Below are 17778 nucleotides of genomic sequence, written 5' to 3'. Positions count from 1 at the left end.
ATGAGGAGGGACCACCCAAAGGGCTGACAGGTCTAACAGGTCCATACTGGGTGTTCAAGTGTCCTTTGTTTATTTTTGTAAATAAGGTATTTAATCATGCTGACATGTAGTGTTGATTAACGTGACCAAGGCGTAATGCCAAAACGCGTAGTTCTTTGCTTGCCATTAAACACGGTATTATCGAAGCACACGAAGGCGTCTGAGTGGTTCCTGTGCATTACAGTAACTTTTGTGGTTGATATACATATATGTATGTATATATATTTATATATATATTTATATGTATATATATATATATATATACATATATATATATATATATATATATATATATATATATATATATATGTATATATGTATATATATATATATAAAAGCAGCAGCTCTGTGGCAGCACAATTAATATTAAGGTGCAGCTATTACCTATCAAGAAAGATCCATGTAACCAAGGCTGCATTTGAAAAAGGAGGGTACCTTTCATATTTCACACATTTAATTAAAGTGCAAAGCACATTACAACATTTCCATCACATTTTAAATCAGAACATTTTGCATCCTTTTTATCTCCATTTTTTCATTTGCATTATTTCTTCAATCAGTCAGGGAACATTGATTACGAAAATAAGAGGGTTGCAACAGCTATCCCAGTCTATTCACATCGTTAGGGCGCCATATTGTGAGATCAATAGGAATATCAAATCATTTCACCCACCAAGATAAACATGTGCCGTATTAATTCAATAATATACCGTAGTTGTTCGTATTTTAATTGCCATTCTGCATCCATACAATAATACGTAATATTTTGCAGTGTCCATGGATTGAAAGTATCCAGGTTGGTAACTTGTAATAATGAACAGTTTGGGCCAATCTACCTGCAAAGCGGGACCTGGCAATACAATGTGAAAACATATCCAGAGGCAATAAGTAAAGAAGTATACATCCATGAAATAAATTAAATAGACATGGCAATAATATCACAATCTGTATTTATATTCTTGAAAATTACTAGTGTTCCAATGTAAGAGGTCTAAGAAATATTATAGACCGTCTATGAAATTGGAAAGATATTCATACCAACAAGACAAGAGACCTCCCAGCTTATAAGGCCTATATTGCGCCTAGCTTTCACATTTGCCTCTTGTCACAAATTTATGTTTGCTCAGCGGATTTTAACCCCCGTCATCAATATGAGTGGCCCCCCTGATTGGGTCCCACACCACAAAGTTATACTTCAAGCAATCAACCACCAGAGCTACGAATTCCATGCTAGACCCCGCTTCAAATACGAGAAGCAGATTAGAACGTTCTCCATAGAGCCACCTGTACAGCCTAAACAAGTTGTTATGAAACCCCCGGACCATAATACAGAACATAATATCAAAATAACACTAAGGGCCAGATGTGCAATCCGTTTTTGCATGCGCAAACGTGTATGCGAACCTGTTTGCGTATGCAAAAACATTCTGTGCCATGTACATAGCCTATTTAGCGAGTCGCAATTTCTTTGCAACTCGTTAAATAGGTTTTGCGACTGCTATTTGGAAGGGGCGTTCCCTTTCAAATAGAGAGTCTCAAATCAATGTACTAATGTTTTGCGACCGCAATTGATGTCGCAAAACACTCACAATTACCACCTACTTCAAGTAGGTGGTAAAGTATTTGCAAATGGGAAGGGGTCACCAGGGGACCCCGTTGCTCTCTGCAAATGCATGCAAAACAATTTTTAAAGGGCAGGCAGTGGTCACTGGGACCACTGCCTGCCCTAAAAAAATGAAACAAAAACATTTCATTTTTAAAAGAAAATATATCCCGCTTTCCTTTAAGGAATACGGGCTGCATTTTTTTTTTTAAAAGCTGCTTTATTAAAAAGCAGTCCCAGACATGGTGGTCTGCTGAGTCCAGCAGGCCACCATCCGTGGGAGGGCATTTACAATGGGCTCGCAAATTGCAAGAGGCTCATTAATATTAATGAGCCTTGCAATTTGCAACCCCTTTGGGAATCGCAAAACCGTGTTAACACAAGGTTACATTACATTTAGCACCTCACAATTTGTGAATCGCAATGAAAGGGTCGTACATCTGGCCCTAAATGAGATCCAAGGGATAATGTGTCATGCATAGAAAACCAACACATTTCGAAAATGTGTTTTGTACATGGAATCTGCACACATACACTTAGCTGAAGTTAATGAATTGGGGTAGTTGTAGTTAATGAACGCCGATCAAAGCACAGGTGTTCGGTACTATACGGAAACATTTCTGTAAAGAGTTTAAAGAGAATGCGGGAAGGATATGTAAGACATATTAAAGGGCAACCCAAATTTCAAAGCTGATAACCGATATAGCAAAATAAACTAGCGCGCCTATTATTATTAAAGTGACTCGCGCAGCAGGACAAAACGCGGTGGCTGTCTTTGCAGTAACCACTAGATTTATATCAAGAGAAAATAAGCAGAAGAATTGGAAAACTCTGAAAATGTATTTGAACTCTTTTCTTATGAAAATACCATTTGTGGTAGACCTATATTTGTGTTGTTATCATAGGGAAAGTTACTTCAAAAGGTATTGACCCCTGAACCTCCTGGGTCAAGTGAGCATGAAAGAAGCTACCTTGCTTAGTCTGTTTAGCCCTCAGAGCAGCTCTCACATCCAAATATTGAGGATAAATATGGAGACACAGTTTCTACAATCCTTCACCACCCAGATAATGTTCTTTACAGCAAGATGGCAGTCATCTCCTCTTCTCTCTTCTGGCCAGTGTGCCCCACCAAACTGAGGTTGCTGCTGTTTGTAAATGGGGATCCTGGCTGTGACTAGCAACAGTCATCCAGTTTCCGTCCTACAAAGGTGCCTTCCTATAAAGACAATCCAAATGCACCTCATGCTACTTTCCCAAAATAGCAGCTCTAAGCCTTGCTTAGTTTTTTCTTCCTCTCAGTGCAGACACTACCCTAAGCCAGCCTGCTGTAGTGTCCAGAGAATCAAAGAATATGCCCAGTCTCCTTAGGCACATCTGCTGTAATCCCACTGGAAGATCTCTTTGGCCATTATTACAAATACACATTCATTACAAAGAGCCCACTAACAACAGCTACCAGGGGCATTGGAGTTATGAGCTGTGATGTTTCATATGGAGATTTTGGCTGTGTGTAAAGCAGTCAAAAGTTCCCTGAAACCTGAAAAATAAGTTTTCCCTGAAAATATGCATGAAGAGATGGTGTGGAGTCACTGATTCCTGTATGCTATTTCTCAAAATATTAAAATCTCTGGTATTTTCCAAGACCCCAAATTACTGGGAGTCCTGTTAATGGTAATTCTGGGGTTGTGAACTAACAGGGAGTTTTATATTCCATTTGCAATGAGAGCCTACAACTGCAAAGGGGGTTAGGACCTTTTATAAAAAATATTTACAGAAGTTGGATGAACCAAAAAAAAGTCCATTTTCTGACATCGTTGAAGTATTTCAGTGTCCCCCATCACCTACAAGATGATGGGGTATTTAGTTACCTCTGAGTCAGTCACCGGAGGTTGAACTAGAGGAAAATGATTAAATCACCAGTTCAGACTGGTCAGTTTATGTGATATATGAACCCTACAGTGCATTTAAAGTGAACTTAAAGATTTTAAAAATGCATGACATTTGTAGATCTTAAACAATATGTCTACAAACATAGAATAAGAACTCCTGGCCAAAAATTGTTATCGGTGGAGATGAAGCTTCACAAGTTTTTCGGTAGATGTCAGATTTAGGTCTCTGCAGATGTCAGATTTCAGTCAGTGGTCAGTTGACTTACAACATTTTTGAAGACATGGGCAATCTCATTGATTATAGTTGAGTATCATTCCTCTCAAAAATAGTGCATGCTTTACAGAAAAGAAAATTCTTTCGTCGTGTATCTTGCTCCCTATGTGTGACTGCTTAGTAGTATCAACAACATACTATTCAGTTGAAGGAGGACTACACAATGGCTGTTTGTGTTGAGCAGTGAGAGTCTCATTTGGAAGAGGAGAAGTGAGGTGTCTTAATCTTAGGATACAGAAATGGAGGAGAAAGCTGTCTCTAGCAAGGGTGCCCCTGAAGAGGAAGAAGATCAATCAAACAGTGGTTTTAAAGAGCACTACCCCGTGAGGGTCTCAAGGTGCTGAGGGGGGCTGGGAGCAGCTCCGTAGGTCATTCGAAAAGCCAGGTTCTGAGATCCATTCTAAATTGGTGCAGTGTCGGGCTTCCTCGGATGCAGAGGCGGAGTTCATTCCAAGTCTTGTCCGCCAGGTAGGAGAAGGATGTGCTGCCTGCTCTGGCCCCGTGGATGCGGGGGACCGTGGTTAGGGCGAGGTCGGCAGAGCAGAGGTACTACTTGGGGGCGTGGAAGGAGATTAGTTAGTTGAGGTATGTGTAAATGTCAAATTGCACTGGAGAGACAACCGGCTGGAGAAACACATGCATTGGCTGGGAATAGTAATTCTCCTAATTACCATGACAAGAGAATCTGGATTACATTGACGAGACAGACGCTAACATTATGCATTAATCTTTTAATGACAACTCCTCACAGCCTCTTTGAAGTATTACATCACAATAAAGATTGTTCTAGAACATGATTAATTCCCAGATAGATGACACCTAATCGCTTCGCTCATGAGTTGAGCTTCAGACATTGGAACTTATGATTTAGAAAGTCAACCTGAAAAGGCACCCTAATGTCAAATAAAAAACATGGGTTCTCAAGATACAAAAGTGAAAAATGGAGGAGAAGAAAGCAGAGCAGTACCACAAAGGAAATGAGTCAAGCAGGCAAATATTTCTGTAAAGATGCTGCAGTGTATTCATGAGGAAAACGACCCCTCTCTCTGTACCTATGCACTGTACTAATGCAAAAGGAAAAAAAATGTGTTGTGCAGAGAACTAAATATTTGATTTACAGAAGGTGGAAGAACATTACCAGAAATTCAATGCTTAATGCGATGTAATGATAATTATTTGGGTCCATGTGTTAAGTGGCCATTTGCCACTGCAGTTTTAGTCAAGTTTAATAGATATTGAACAGCAAAAGGAAAAATAATCCACAAAAACTCACAAAACCACTAAAAAACAATTGTTATCAGAACCAATCAATTTGGTTAAAAGAATATTTTCTAACTTTCTGTAAATATAGTATATCTACTCAAGTAATTACTTTTCTAAACTGGACTTTTCATGAAGCAGGTATATCTTAACTCAAGAAAAAACAAATGAAGTAACTGGAATAATACTATCCTTCCTAGAGCAGTATTTGAGAGGACTGGTTGGTTTTCCTAAGACTGTATAGGAAAACACATTGTTTTATTAAAATAACCCTCACCCACCAAATGGGCCCAGAAAGTGATCCCTGTACAACTCTATGTTAGGAATCAACAATGTGGTTAGCTTGCTCAAGGTTCATCAGAGCCATGGGGAGACATTGCTAGGGTGAGAGAGCAGCTTTGATAACTGTGTGACTACAAGCGCTCCTCCCCTCCTGTGAATAAGCTCATGGGCTATAGTTTGGTAACATTAGTAATTAACTCGTATGACTATACCTATTGGGTATTGTATCAATGCATGTTTTTAACATATATATGCACAAAAATCTGCAACATTGAGCAGGCAAACCACATTGTTGTTTCCTAACTTAGCATCACTTCACTAATAAGTGCTTCCACGTCGTCGTCGGTCGCAGCACGCCCGTCCAGCAGCGGGGCGGGAAGAACCTGATGATGAAGCATGCCACAAAGGGACCTTTTGGTGGGTGAGGGTATTTTAACAAAACAGTGTGTTTTTCTGTACAGTCTTAGGAAAACCAACCGGTTCTCTCAAATACTGATCTAGGAAGGATAATATTATTCCAGTTGCGAAGGGTGGACTTCATTTATTTTTTCATGATTTACAGAGGAGGGTGAGTCCACGACCTATTGAATCTCTACACTACTTTTCTTGATTATATTTATAATATCTTGACTCTAGCCACAAATACTTGATGTATAAACTTTCAAAAATCATGTTTACAGCTTAATCCCAAAAGCAGCCAACCAGAGACTGTGTGCAGCCATTGAGTGGAACACAGAACCTAGTTGCACCCCAGGACCTGTGACCAACCCCTGATATGTATAAATCAGGTTGTGCACAGAAAAGCTGTCCACTACCAAGTGTTGTGTCCATAAAGCTGCAATAGCTGAAGGCTTTGTGCGGCAGGGATTTGATCACCCATAATGAGTTGGGAACAGAGCCTGTCTTCGGGCCAGGCCATGTGGCCAATCCTGTTGCAAACAACCAAAATGAAAATGTGTTTCTTGCAGAGAAAACCTTTCCCTTACACCCTCACCAAATCTGTGATTGATAATCTTTTCAGGGCGGAAAGGAGAGCAATAGAAGTTTGAGTCTGAGTATGTGGCCCTTTTCAAACTTCCAAGGCAAACCATGTTTTGTACTATCTACTTCGCACTCCTGTGTGGGTCATAAGGCTGCATCAATCTATACATTTGTGACAAAGCTCTCAATCCCTTCATCAATAGTTTTACTTCTGGCAGTAATTCCTTTGTTAATGTGTGGTAGGTGTCAAAATATGTTAAATTCTGATGTAATCTTACATGTACAAACAAATTTACCAATGAGAATAAGCCCCAAAATGTTTGCTATATATGGACAAATACATTGCAGTTTAGTGCAAAGTCGTGAAGCTGACATAAGAGATAGAACATAAAGGAGAGGCAATTTGACTAATAACCAAATATGTATTTCTTGGGTATCATTAAAACCGCAACTAGTTGAGTTGGGAGTGCTATCGTAGACCTCAAAGCCAAATGCCACACGAAGGTTAATGCAGATGGGAGCTTAGCTTGGAGATGTTCATTGATTATTGGTGGGGGTCACTGACATAGTCGTGTGAACATTAATGTCGAGTGACACAAATATTATGTCAAAAATATAGCTGGAAAAAATATTGTGGTGCTACAGTTATAGAGAAAACTACAAAAAAACTAAGTTACAGAACAAGTCAGAAGATTGGAATAAGAACAAATGTCATCTCTGAAAGACTGTGACAAGAAGCCAAGGCTACAGAAAAATATATGCAACCTCGTATCAGTGGTGTTTTCTGTTCTGAGGTATTTGTCATGTATATTGTGGGCATAGTAAGACTGCTCAACAGACTTACCCGATCTCTTAAGTCCCTTCTCAGCTACAGCTTCCAGCCTCGTCCCTATGAAGAGGTTCAACATCTAGAGAAGTTTCAAAGGACAACAGTAACATTTTTGACACGGACAGACCAACAATATTTACCTAGCTGTGGCCCATCAAGAGGCGGCTGTCTAAAACCCAGTCTGCCACAGTCATAGACAAATATTTAATTTTCAGTTTCCTATTATTGGTCATGTAGAAGTTTATATTTGTGCTACTTGATCCCAACATGCTTTTACATTTTGCACTACGTACTCATTAAACGCCTCCCTTTTTATCTATCTTACTTGGAATTAGTAATTTCTTTTTTCTAAGGGTATTGTTGTTTTGGCTTTGTAGTACATGTACTACATCACTTTCTCCGTAGAAACCCTTGTTGCTTGAATGATGGTGATAAGTATGAGTCAAATATTCCCACAGATCCAGGTTCTTGTAGGCATGTATTTATTTGGCCTCCATGGGACCTCAGTCACAACTCACTTCTAGTCTGTGGTCTTCATCCCCCATAGTTTAATACATTTGTTTCGTGCATATGGTAGTCTGGTTACTATGCATTTGATTTATTGTGTTACCAGAGGACTCTAATGGAAGGCCTCTGTGTGCACTAGTAAATTCATCGAGTGACTAAAGAGACTAAAGTCTGGACATTGTATATCCATCAATCTGCCTCCCCATGTATGTAGAAACCTGTAAGGTACAGAGACATTTGCTTCCAACCTGCTCTCCGAGTGCTAGAACTGAAAGTAATACGTTTACATAAGAAATATGATGAGAATCTTGAAATCAAAGTTGTTGTTAAAAAAAAACGTAAAGTGAAATACTTATTTACAAAGAGAGAGTGAACTTTTACAGTCCATCATGTTTGGTGGGGATATGTAATCGCAAAGAGCGTCTTTTCTGCTCCTGCATAAAAACTGCATAATCTAATGTGAGAAGTAATTACAATGCACATATATTTTCTTTCATTTTAGCAATACTTTACCAATCGCAAAGCAGCTGGCTTCGGTAAAAGGTATGTTTCAATACACAAGAAAAGTGAAGTTTTCTGCTGTAAAGCCTCTCTCTCCATCCTATTCTTGGAAGAGAAGAGTCTGTCAGTTCAATACACGTCCATCCTGATCCTTTTCAATTAGTTATGAACTGGCTTCTTATTCCATGCTCCCTGCGTCTCTAGATAACAAGTTAAATGACTGACAAAGAAGGCCTAGTAGGATTTTGACATGTTAGGAGTCAGGTTGCTCTCGTGTAATCACACACCCTGGAAGTTAATGAGCATAAGACATTGTGTTGTCTGTCGAGTTGGGATATCATCGTGATCACAACCGCTGGGTGCCTAATTGTGCCGCTTTTATGCTATTGACAGTGACAAATGATCATCTTGCAGAGTGGCCGATAAATAGCAGAGTAAAGAATGCTTGCTGGCTTTTATGAGATGTGATATGAGGTTTTAGACAAGAGTTGCTACTTTCCATATATTTGTCCAACATTTATAATGTTGTCTAATAAACTGTGAGAACGGTGATGTTTAAAGCTACTTTAGGACATTGACATTAGTCGACTATGTGATAAATAACGTAGAATAATGTTTAGAAACAGGATAAGAGACCTTTGCCAAGTGGGTGCCCTGAACTTTAAAAAAACAATCAAAACAGTAAACTACGCAGTGAAATAACAGTGCACAGATGTGTCGTGTAGGTGAACGTACATTGTCCGTGATGCAAAACGTTGAAACCGCATGTTTTGTGGGAAATGTTGAATTGTATTTCACAGCCCAACAGCAGGTGTGCCTTCATATACTTTACCCACACCCACATGGACTTGTGTGCCTGTCCACCCTTCCTACAGTATCTTGATGAACCAGGTAATCCTGCCCCCACAAAAAGGAGGTTCTGAATTCACACCTATTCATACTTGGCGACCCTGCCCCCCTTCCTGGACTTTGACATGCATACATATCAGTCCTTTCCCACAAAAACACACACACACACAGATCATTTTTGGCCCTTGGCGTTGATACCTGGCAGCATTGTCTGGCCATTGAAAGTCCTGATTCTTCAGGCAACTCATGGGGAATTGTGCGAGGTGCAGCTGTTTCTTTCTGTCACTCTGGGCGAAAGGCAGCCCTGGGCGCCATTGGGGAAAACAAGGCCATGACTTCCTGCACCCTGGGGCCTATCCTTTTTAGGGAAATGTACCACTTTGGAAAAAGCTGAACTTTGCCTCTTGAAAGTAAAACTATATCCAGCCTTTGCCAATGGAATTATGATGTAGCAAAACATCTTGGGCAACGTTAAAAGTTGGAACACCTCCAGTTCTAGGGCTAGACAGACTGGGTGGAATGTGTGGACTAACAATACACCCTGTTCCCAAAGAATGCTGTGCACAGCTGAAGGATATTTGCAACAGATTCTCTGGGCAAAGGGGCTGGGCAGCTGGAAATGGCCATAGGCCACAAATCTACCCAGATCCCGTTGTGTACACCCAAATACCACAACACAAGGTCAATAGCTATGTGTAGCAAGTTGTTAAATTGACTGGAAACATGTTTTGATTCTTTGATAAGTGGAGAAAACAATGCTTTTTCAAAACACATAAACGTGCCACTATAAAAACCTTTGTTGATGAAATGTTATGGTTGAGCAAAAGAACGTAATCATAAACACTCAATTCACAGCTATTGACCTCAGGACCAATGTCACATATAGCACTGCAGATGCCACCATAGATAACATTATCAAACCTATGACGGGGACCAGGTTAGATAGAGCAGGGCCTGGATGACAGCATTGTTTTCTTCCCAGAAACAAATTGCAGTGATGTATGGGGAAGAAGAGAAGAGGATTGGCTGGATTGTATTGCATGCATTCACAGCTCACTGGGTACAGCCAAAGATAATGGACAGAGGACCCTTGGTGCAAAGATCTTATTTGGAGGCCATGCACCCAAAGATCAGTGGGCATATTTGATGGCCACGTCCAGTAGATGTTGAAATTAAATGTACTAACTGCGGGGATTAACCTCAGGCCGCACTACACATGCCCAAACGCCATGCCCAGTAACAGGGCAGTGGTGTTGAGTTCAGGGCCTGATTATGGCAATTTCTGAAGTTGAAAATGAGGTCAGCAAGCTTTCTGGAAACGTGTTCGGTACGACCAAGGGTTGAGTGCAGTTGCTTCTGGGAAGCAGTGGCTTGAAAATCTTCAGTGATGTAATGAATTATGTTATTAGTGAAGTGAATGGTGATGCCATTTATTTTTAGGGGAAGTTTTAACTTTTTATAACAAATCTTTATTCCTGAAAAAAGAGCTTTAACAATATACACACTCACAATGATGTGTCCCACAGCAAGAATATTTAGGTTACCAGGAGAACTGCCCTAAATGTGTCCCACATATACTTTTAGCTTGGTGACCTCTTTCACTGATTTCAAGAATAAGCATCATCCAAAGATTAAGCAGACCCTAATTAGTGTCACTTTCTTTATGATGCTAATGTTTATTATTATTTAATATTTAAAGGTACAAGGGTTTATAATCACATTCAGTTTTTTCTGTTTTAATCTGTGTCTCTCTGTAGCTCTCGGAAAAGGGTCAGATCTGGAAAAAGCATTTGCTACTGCGGTCCTGGTCTATAATTCCCATGCGGATGCTGATGGTAAACTTACCAAAGATGAAACACAAGAACTTCTGCAAACTGAATTCACACACTTTCTACAGGTAATAAATAATGATTCAAGAGTAGAAGTCAGTGGGGATTGTTAGACATGATTGATCTTCTACCAGACCTCAAAAACACAAAGTGGGAGGAATGCTTACAAATAGTTTAAACCACTGCAATCCTTCTGAGAGCCCTCCAACCCACCACTTGTCACCCACTGAACATAGACCCGCCTTATGCAGATCAACACTAACCCTGCTCTTCATAGGAACTATTCAACCTGAACTTCAGAAGATGATCAGCATCTGGAGAAGTTATCACATTCGATGTGGATGTATAGGTTAGACATCACCTTGGAGATGTCAGATTATGTTGCGCAACTTCACCTTCGTGAAGGCCAGCATTTTAAAATGTTCTGTATTACTAGAACATTTTAAACTTCAGCCATCGCTAACCCTTTATTTAGAGGCCTTTATTGCTTAGCTATATTGCTTATATTTGAGATGTCATCAGTGATGTCATGAGTGATGTCACTGACCATGTCATGAGTGATGTAATATGTGACGTCATTAGCAGTGGATTGCGGGCTCGCGAGTTATAGTTAGCTGAACTAACTATAACGGGGGAATTTCATTGGTTTTGTACGAGTGAAATGTCCAGCTAACTATAACGTGTGTGAAACCTCTGTTTTTTTCAGTGAATTTGCAAGGTTTTTTAAATGCTAATTCCTAACTATAATGTGTGTGAAACCTATGGTTTTTTCAGTGAATTTCAAAGGTTTTTTAAATGCTAATTTTTATATTTTTTAATTATATTTTTTATATATTTGTTTTTCAAAAATTTCCCTATGTATGCATTTATATATTATCTGCATCCTTTAATTTGGTGTGGCTCATTTTTTTTTTAACTTTCAATTAGGATAAAGTTGAACAACATAGTTAATATCTTCTATTAAGTTATGTTCACTTTTTTTTTTTTTAAATAAATTGTTAGGGTGCGCGCTCCCAGCGCGCACCTGGTACGTTTGCGTAAGTTTTTTTTTAATTCCGGCGTACGTTATTTACGTACACATACATACGTTTTAGTGCGCGCTCGTAGAGCACACCCAGTACGCATGCGTACGTACGCATGCGTACGTACGTTGTACACGCGGTACAGTTGCGTATACGCGTACAGTACACGTGCTGACGTTTGCGCATGCGCGCGTGCTGCGTATGCGCGTTACGTATGCGCACAAGACTAATGCGCATGCGCGCGTACGCGTTCGCGCATGCGTAATTGCACCGTGCGCGCACCTCGGGGTATGTGATGAATAAAACAACACTTTTAATTGGTTTTCATTACTTTCAGTTTCAGATTGTTTCAACACCACACCCAATCCCCTCATGGCAAGTCATGTGATCCAGAAACATCACTTTTCATTGGTTCAAAGTACTTTTAGTTCCAGATTCTTCCAAAATCACACCCACCCCCCTCATTGTTAGTTCTGATTCCCTAGGAGAAGGAGCTAATCTGTGTGTTGAGATACAATGGCAGAGCAGCAGCCATCTTCTGAGAGTGAACAGGACACTCTTGAGAGACAGAGGCAGAGGAAGCAGAAAGACTCCTTCATATGGCAGTTTTTCACTTTTCCAGAGGGACAAAAGAAGGTGAATGCACCAAAGGTCACCTGCAAACTGTGTCAGCACGTCTTGTCACGTGGGAATGCCAACAAGAAGTACTCTTTTAGTATTCATACTATGACGAGGCACGTTGAGGCAATGCATCCAGTGACTTTTCGTCGAGCTTCTGGAGCAAACCCTCCACCTGCCCAGCCGACGACATCTGCAGCAGCTCAGCCGAGCACATCTTCGGCAGCTCAGGCGAGCACTTCTTCTGCAGTGGTGCCTTCACCTTCTTCCACACCTCTGGATATTCGTCCTTGTTTTGGGAGGATGAGTACACACTGCATGGATTGTGGTCTTCTTATTTCTTTGAGTGAGAGCAGTATTGATCTCATTCAAAGAAAATTTGAGGAGCATCCTGGCGAAAGGCCATAATTTTCTTATTTTTTTTTTTCGTTTTTCTCTTCCTCTGTCCCTACATTAACTCAAGGGCTCTTTTTAGAGCCACCTAAAATCAAAACACAAAAACTTGTTTTTTAGAATCTATTTCTCTTTTTTTTTTTAGGGTGCGCGCACTCAGCACGCACCCAATGGTTTTTTAAAAAAAAAAAAAATAATCATTTTTTTCACCTTTAGTAAACCTTCAGGGACTCCCTGACAAAGAGAGGGGAGTGGCAAAGTAATTTAAAAAGAGATGGTGTACATTTCACAGATGAAGGGAAGAGAGTGTTCCTATTAAACTTTAAACTCTACATCATTATTTATGTATAGGTACCCAAAAAAGATAATAGCTCATTTTAGTGCTGCATTTCAATTGCCTGTATTTACAAGGAGAGGAAAAGACACACAAAGAGGCTTATCCTCTCCTTGTAAATATGGAAAAGTACCCTGCGCCACTAGTTCATCTTGAAAATTGACGTAGTGGTGGTGCAGGTGACTTGTAAATGTGCCCCAGAGATGTTAAGGAAATTAAGGGTAAAACAGACAAACCGAGAGTGACAGATACAGACACAGAGAGCAAACAACTGAGAAGGAGTAAGGCAGTTAAAAAGACTAAGACATATGGATACAGAAAAAGAAACATGGATAAAAAATTAGTGATGGAGGAAGTAAAGGTAGGGGAGTAGTATAGAAGGAGTGAGGAAGTTACAAAAGAGTAGTAAAGCAGGAAGAGAGAGTGAGAAGAGAAATGAGAAAAGTAGAGTAAGGAGAGGTGAAGAAAAGGAAGCATGAAACGAAACCAGTGACACATACAGATATGTTAAACTTACCTGACCATCAAAATAAATAATTTAGAATTAAATGTTTTTATTTAATTGCAAAGATAACTGAATTACATCTTCTAAATGTTCTTTCTAGTTCTGAAAAAAAGGAAAAAAGTATTAATATTCAACAATACACTTTATTAAACAGTACATGTTTTTTCATATTTAGCAAAGCAATTTTTTGCCCTTTTTTTGCTGTTTTTAGAGTGTTTTGATTTTCACTGAAAATAGTGAAATCAATTGTATTCATCATTTAACAGCGGGCAAAAAAAAAACAAATCTGAAAGATTGTTTAAAAAAGCCCCAAATGTATCCTCACTAAAACATACCTTAATAGAAATGCTAAAAATACCTTTTAAGAAGAATAACAATTTCCAAAAAATAACGTCTGTAAACCTTGTTACAAAAGAACATTTTCCAAAATAATATCTGTCAAAGAAGTCCACAATTGTTTGTTTTACCTTTCCTTACGGCCAAACGGTAAGTTTAAAATCTCTTTTGAGCGAAATATCCAATTTTAATCCTTTTAAATTTTAATAATGCTTTCTTCCAATGATGATGTTAGTAGTTAAAATTTGGGTTTCAAAAAAATTAGGTAACAATTGGGTAAATCATAAGGCAAACTTTGCTTGAAAATCAATTGAGAATCATTACACAGTGTCCATCCTTTTTCACATTTAAGATAAACTGTGTAATGACCAGAAGTTATAGAAGGTCCATCATGAAAAATTATTGCAACTGCAACAAAAGTTTTTCCAGATATTGATAATTGTTGTCCTGTAAACTTCTTTATTAAAGTGTCCAATTTTGAACCATCAGCTCTACAACGTTGCATCATTAAAATTACATACTGTTCATATTTCTTTAAAAATAACGTTGACAACATGTCTGATTTACATTGAGAACATTCCATGTTGTGATTAGCATCTTTAACTAATTTACTAAAAGTCACTGTTTTACTCTCTGGTAATGGTAAATATATGAACCTTTCAGAATCAACATTACTACTGCTTGTGTTCATACAGTTATCACAACAATGTTCCCATTTATAAGAGACACCAAATAAATGTTCTACTTCTACCCCTTCATCTTCCAGTACCATCAGGATATACATCAAGAATTCCTGTGCATCTTGCTGGACATTTTGTGTAAACTGTGTACGTCCAGAACATACATCTAAAAGATTTCTAACATCAGAAGCACTTTCTATTTTAGTTTTATCATTACTCAGCTTCTCATAGAGGAGACTCAGCAAAGAACAGAATCTTTTTTCATGATTTAGTGTTATCTGCTCTTGCAAAAAATCAAGATAAAATACAACATTCAGCACTACATTTGCGTAGCAGTTAACACCAGAGCTATTTTCAAAATGACAACCAACAACCTCTTCCACACTGTCCTTTTTCTTTTTGCTTGCAGTCACATCACTATCTTTTTGTTTTCTCTACTGTACATCCTCATTACAGATATTCTCAAATCTCCTTTTCCGACAAACAACACGTTTTTCAAACTCAGGATACTGACCTAAATGAGGAGCATAGCTTCTTCTTCATCTATTGTACTCCTTTACACAGTTTGCATCAGCACTTCCTTTTGAATCATCAAAGTCTATCATGAATAAACCAGATAATTTTTTCACACGTGACAAAGCAACATATGCCATACCTTCTTTAAACACAGTAGATCCAATGTTTACAAAAGCACTATCAACAGTTAATCCTTGAGATTTGTGAATAGTTACAGCATATGCTAGAGAAAACGGAAACTGCTTCCTACGCACATATAAGTCTTTCACAAGCAAGAAACGAACTGAACAATGACAAATGTCTTTAACCTCTTGTATCTGATCAAATTTTATTTTTAAACATTCAATTCCAACTTTTTTCTGGTAATTAATAAAACCCACAACTCTTCCCATAGCTCCATTCACTAAACCTTTCTCTACATCCAAATTCCGTCTTAAAATTACTCTACAGTTCATACACACATAAAGATTCTTTTCCAAACCAGCTGTTTTTGAAATGTTTTTCTCCAGAGAATCCAATTTAGTACCCAATTTGCCTGTCAATATAACAGTTATTCGTTCATGTTCTATTTTATCCACAGCTTCCAGTTTTATGATGTCTTCATTTTCCAATTTCAAAAGTTCTTGATTGAATACAGAGCATTCATGTAGTGTTGGCATTAAGCAGATTACAGTATTTTTTTCTGCAATTTCCTTGTATATTTTCTCTGGAACTATTTCTTCTGTTGGAAACAAATTACTCAGCAATCGACTCTGTAATGCTTTTCTGCCATGTTCTGTGAGTAGTCCAATTCTTATATCTTTCAGAATACTTGCATAGTCCTCATCATTGGCTTGCCTCATATTGGTAATGAGTTCCTTATACTCAAAATAGGTCCAAATATTTACATTGGCTATACTTCCTAATGACTTTTTTGTGTCTTCATGTGTAAGTGTATGGAATACCGGTTGTCCTTTAACTGGAGTAAGTTGCAAAAGATCTCCAAAAACTATGACGTGTTTTCCTCCAAATAGGACGTCAAAATCTGTCTTCAGAATTTGCTGCATTCTTAAATGCACAAAGGCAAGCATTAAGTTTGATACCATGCTAACCTCATCAATAATGAGTACTTTCATTTTCTTCAATACTCTTGAAACTTCCAAGCATGCTTCTCCTGCTAGTTTGTGGTACTGTATTTTGTTCTCATGCTCTACTGGTAACATTAGCAAACGATGTAAGGTAACTCCTTTGATGTTATACGCTGCTAACCCAGTTGGAGCAGTAACAACACAAGACAAAATGGATTCCATTTTCTTCTGTAGGTAGCTTCTAATTACATTAATTAAGAAACTTTTTCCAGTTCCTGCTTGTCCACTTACATACATTCTCATTGGTTCAAAAGATGTGCATGAGCACTCTTTATTTTCATGTAGTAATCCGTGATCAATTTTTTGTCTGACTTCTTCATAAATTTGTTTTTGTTCTTCATTCAGTTGCTCCTCCAAATATGTTAAGTCTACTAAATCTTCCTGAGCTTGATTCATAGCTGTTTCCACTTCGTTCATAGCTATTGCTGCTTCATTTTCGATGATCGGTTGTCCTAGAGGATCTTGACTGAATGTCCCAGAACTTTGACTGTCTTGAAAACTGTCTCTAGCTACTTCAGCTGCAATTGTTGCTTCTTGTTCAATTTCTTCATTTAACATTTGAACATAAGTTGTGAAAGTACTGCATTCGACGCTGTCTTTGCTAGCATTGAAGGAATCTTCATAGCTCTGAAATTCTCCAAGTAGTTCGTCCTCTGAACGCCATGGTTTAAACAGCTGCAAAAGTGCCAAGTAGTAAAATTCCTTTTTATCAGGACTGTCGCAACTCAGCTTCCGGTGATTTATCAAACTTCCTTTTGTTTGCTTCACCAAACATCCTTCCTCACCAATGACTTTATATTTTCCATTGTTGATATCTTCTGTGACATTCCGTTTAAAAATAAAGTTCTGCAGCACTTCATAGAGACACATGTTCTCAAGGTGATGACTTCTTTGTGGATAATATGTGTCCAACATGTTTGTTCTTAAAATGTCTGTACTTTCTGGTTCGTACTCTGCTAAATATTCAATTTCTCGAATAGATTTCAGTACCCGATTTCGCATTCCTGCAAGACCTAAACTTGCCCAAATTATTCTTCTGGATTTTGAGTACAGACTTGCAGATGATAACCTATCTGAGCATTCGTAGGATCCAATTTCTCGATGCGATAACATCTTTAAACTGAAACTGTATAGCTTCTTACTGACAGTCTTCTCGTGAGAAATCTCTTCCCACATTTCTTTCAATTCCGTTTTCTCAGATTTAGTGATGTAAGATGTGACATAGCGAGCAACAGCAATAGAATTGTCAGCCACATACTGTATATCCATGTTAGCATTCCACATGGATAAAAATGACTGGGTTGTAGTCATTTATATATTTTGACTCTTCTTTTCTTCTTAGATTGTAGGTATTTTTAGGCGATTTTCTTGTAATAGTATGTCGCACAGCTGACATAAAACTGT

The 17778-nt window shown here is 38.5% G+C and overlaps 1 protein-coding gene across 1 annotated transcript in view; it reads left to right on the top strand.

Annotated features, from left to right (window-relative positions):
- Nucleotides 1-17778, top strand: part of SNTN (sentan, cilia apical structure protein) — a 95456-nt gene that overhangs the window by 58085 nt on the left and 19593 nt on the right. The window contains exons 2-3 of the mRNA XM_085624706.1: nt 8167-8207; nt 10772-10911. Coding sequence (XP_085480832.1) covers nt 8167-8207; nt 10772-10911 — 181 coding nt within the window. The remainder of the gene's footprint in view (nt 1-8166; nt 8208-10771; nt 10912-17778) is intronic.

The sequence above is a fragment of the Triturus cristatus genome, chromosome 9, assembly GCF_964204655.1.
Source record: "Triturus cristatus chromosome 9, aTriCri1.1, whole genome shotgun sequence".
Lineage (NCBI taxonomy): Eukaryota > Metazoa > Chordata > Amphibia > Caudata > Salamandridae > Triturus > Triturus cristatus.
This window is presented reverse-complemented; position numbering and strand designations above follow the sequence as displayed.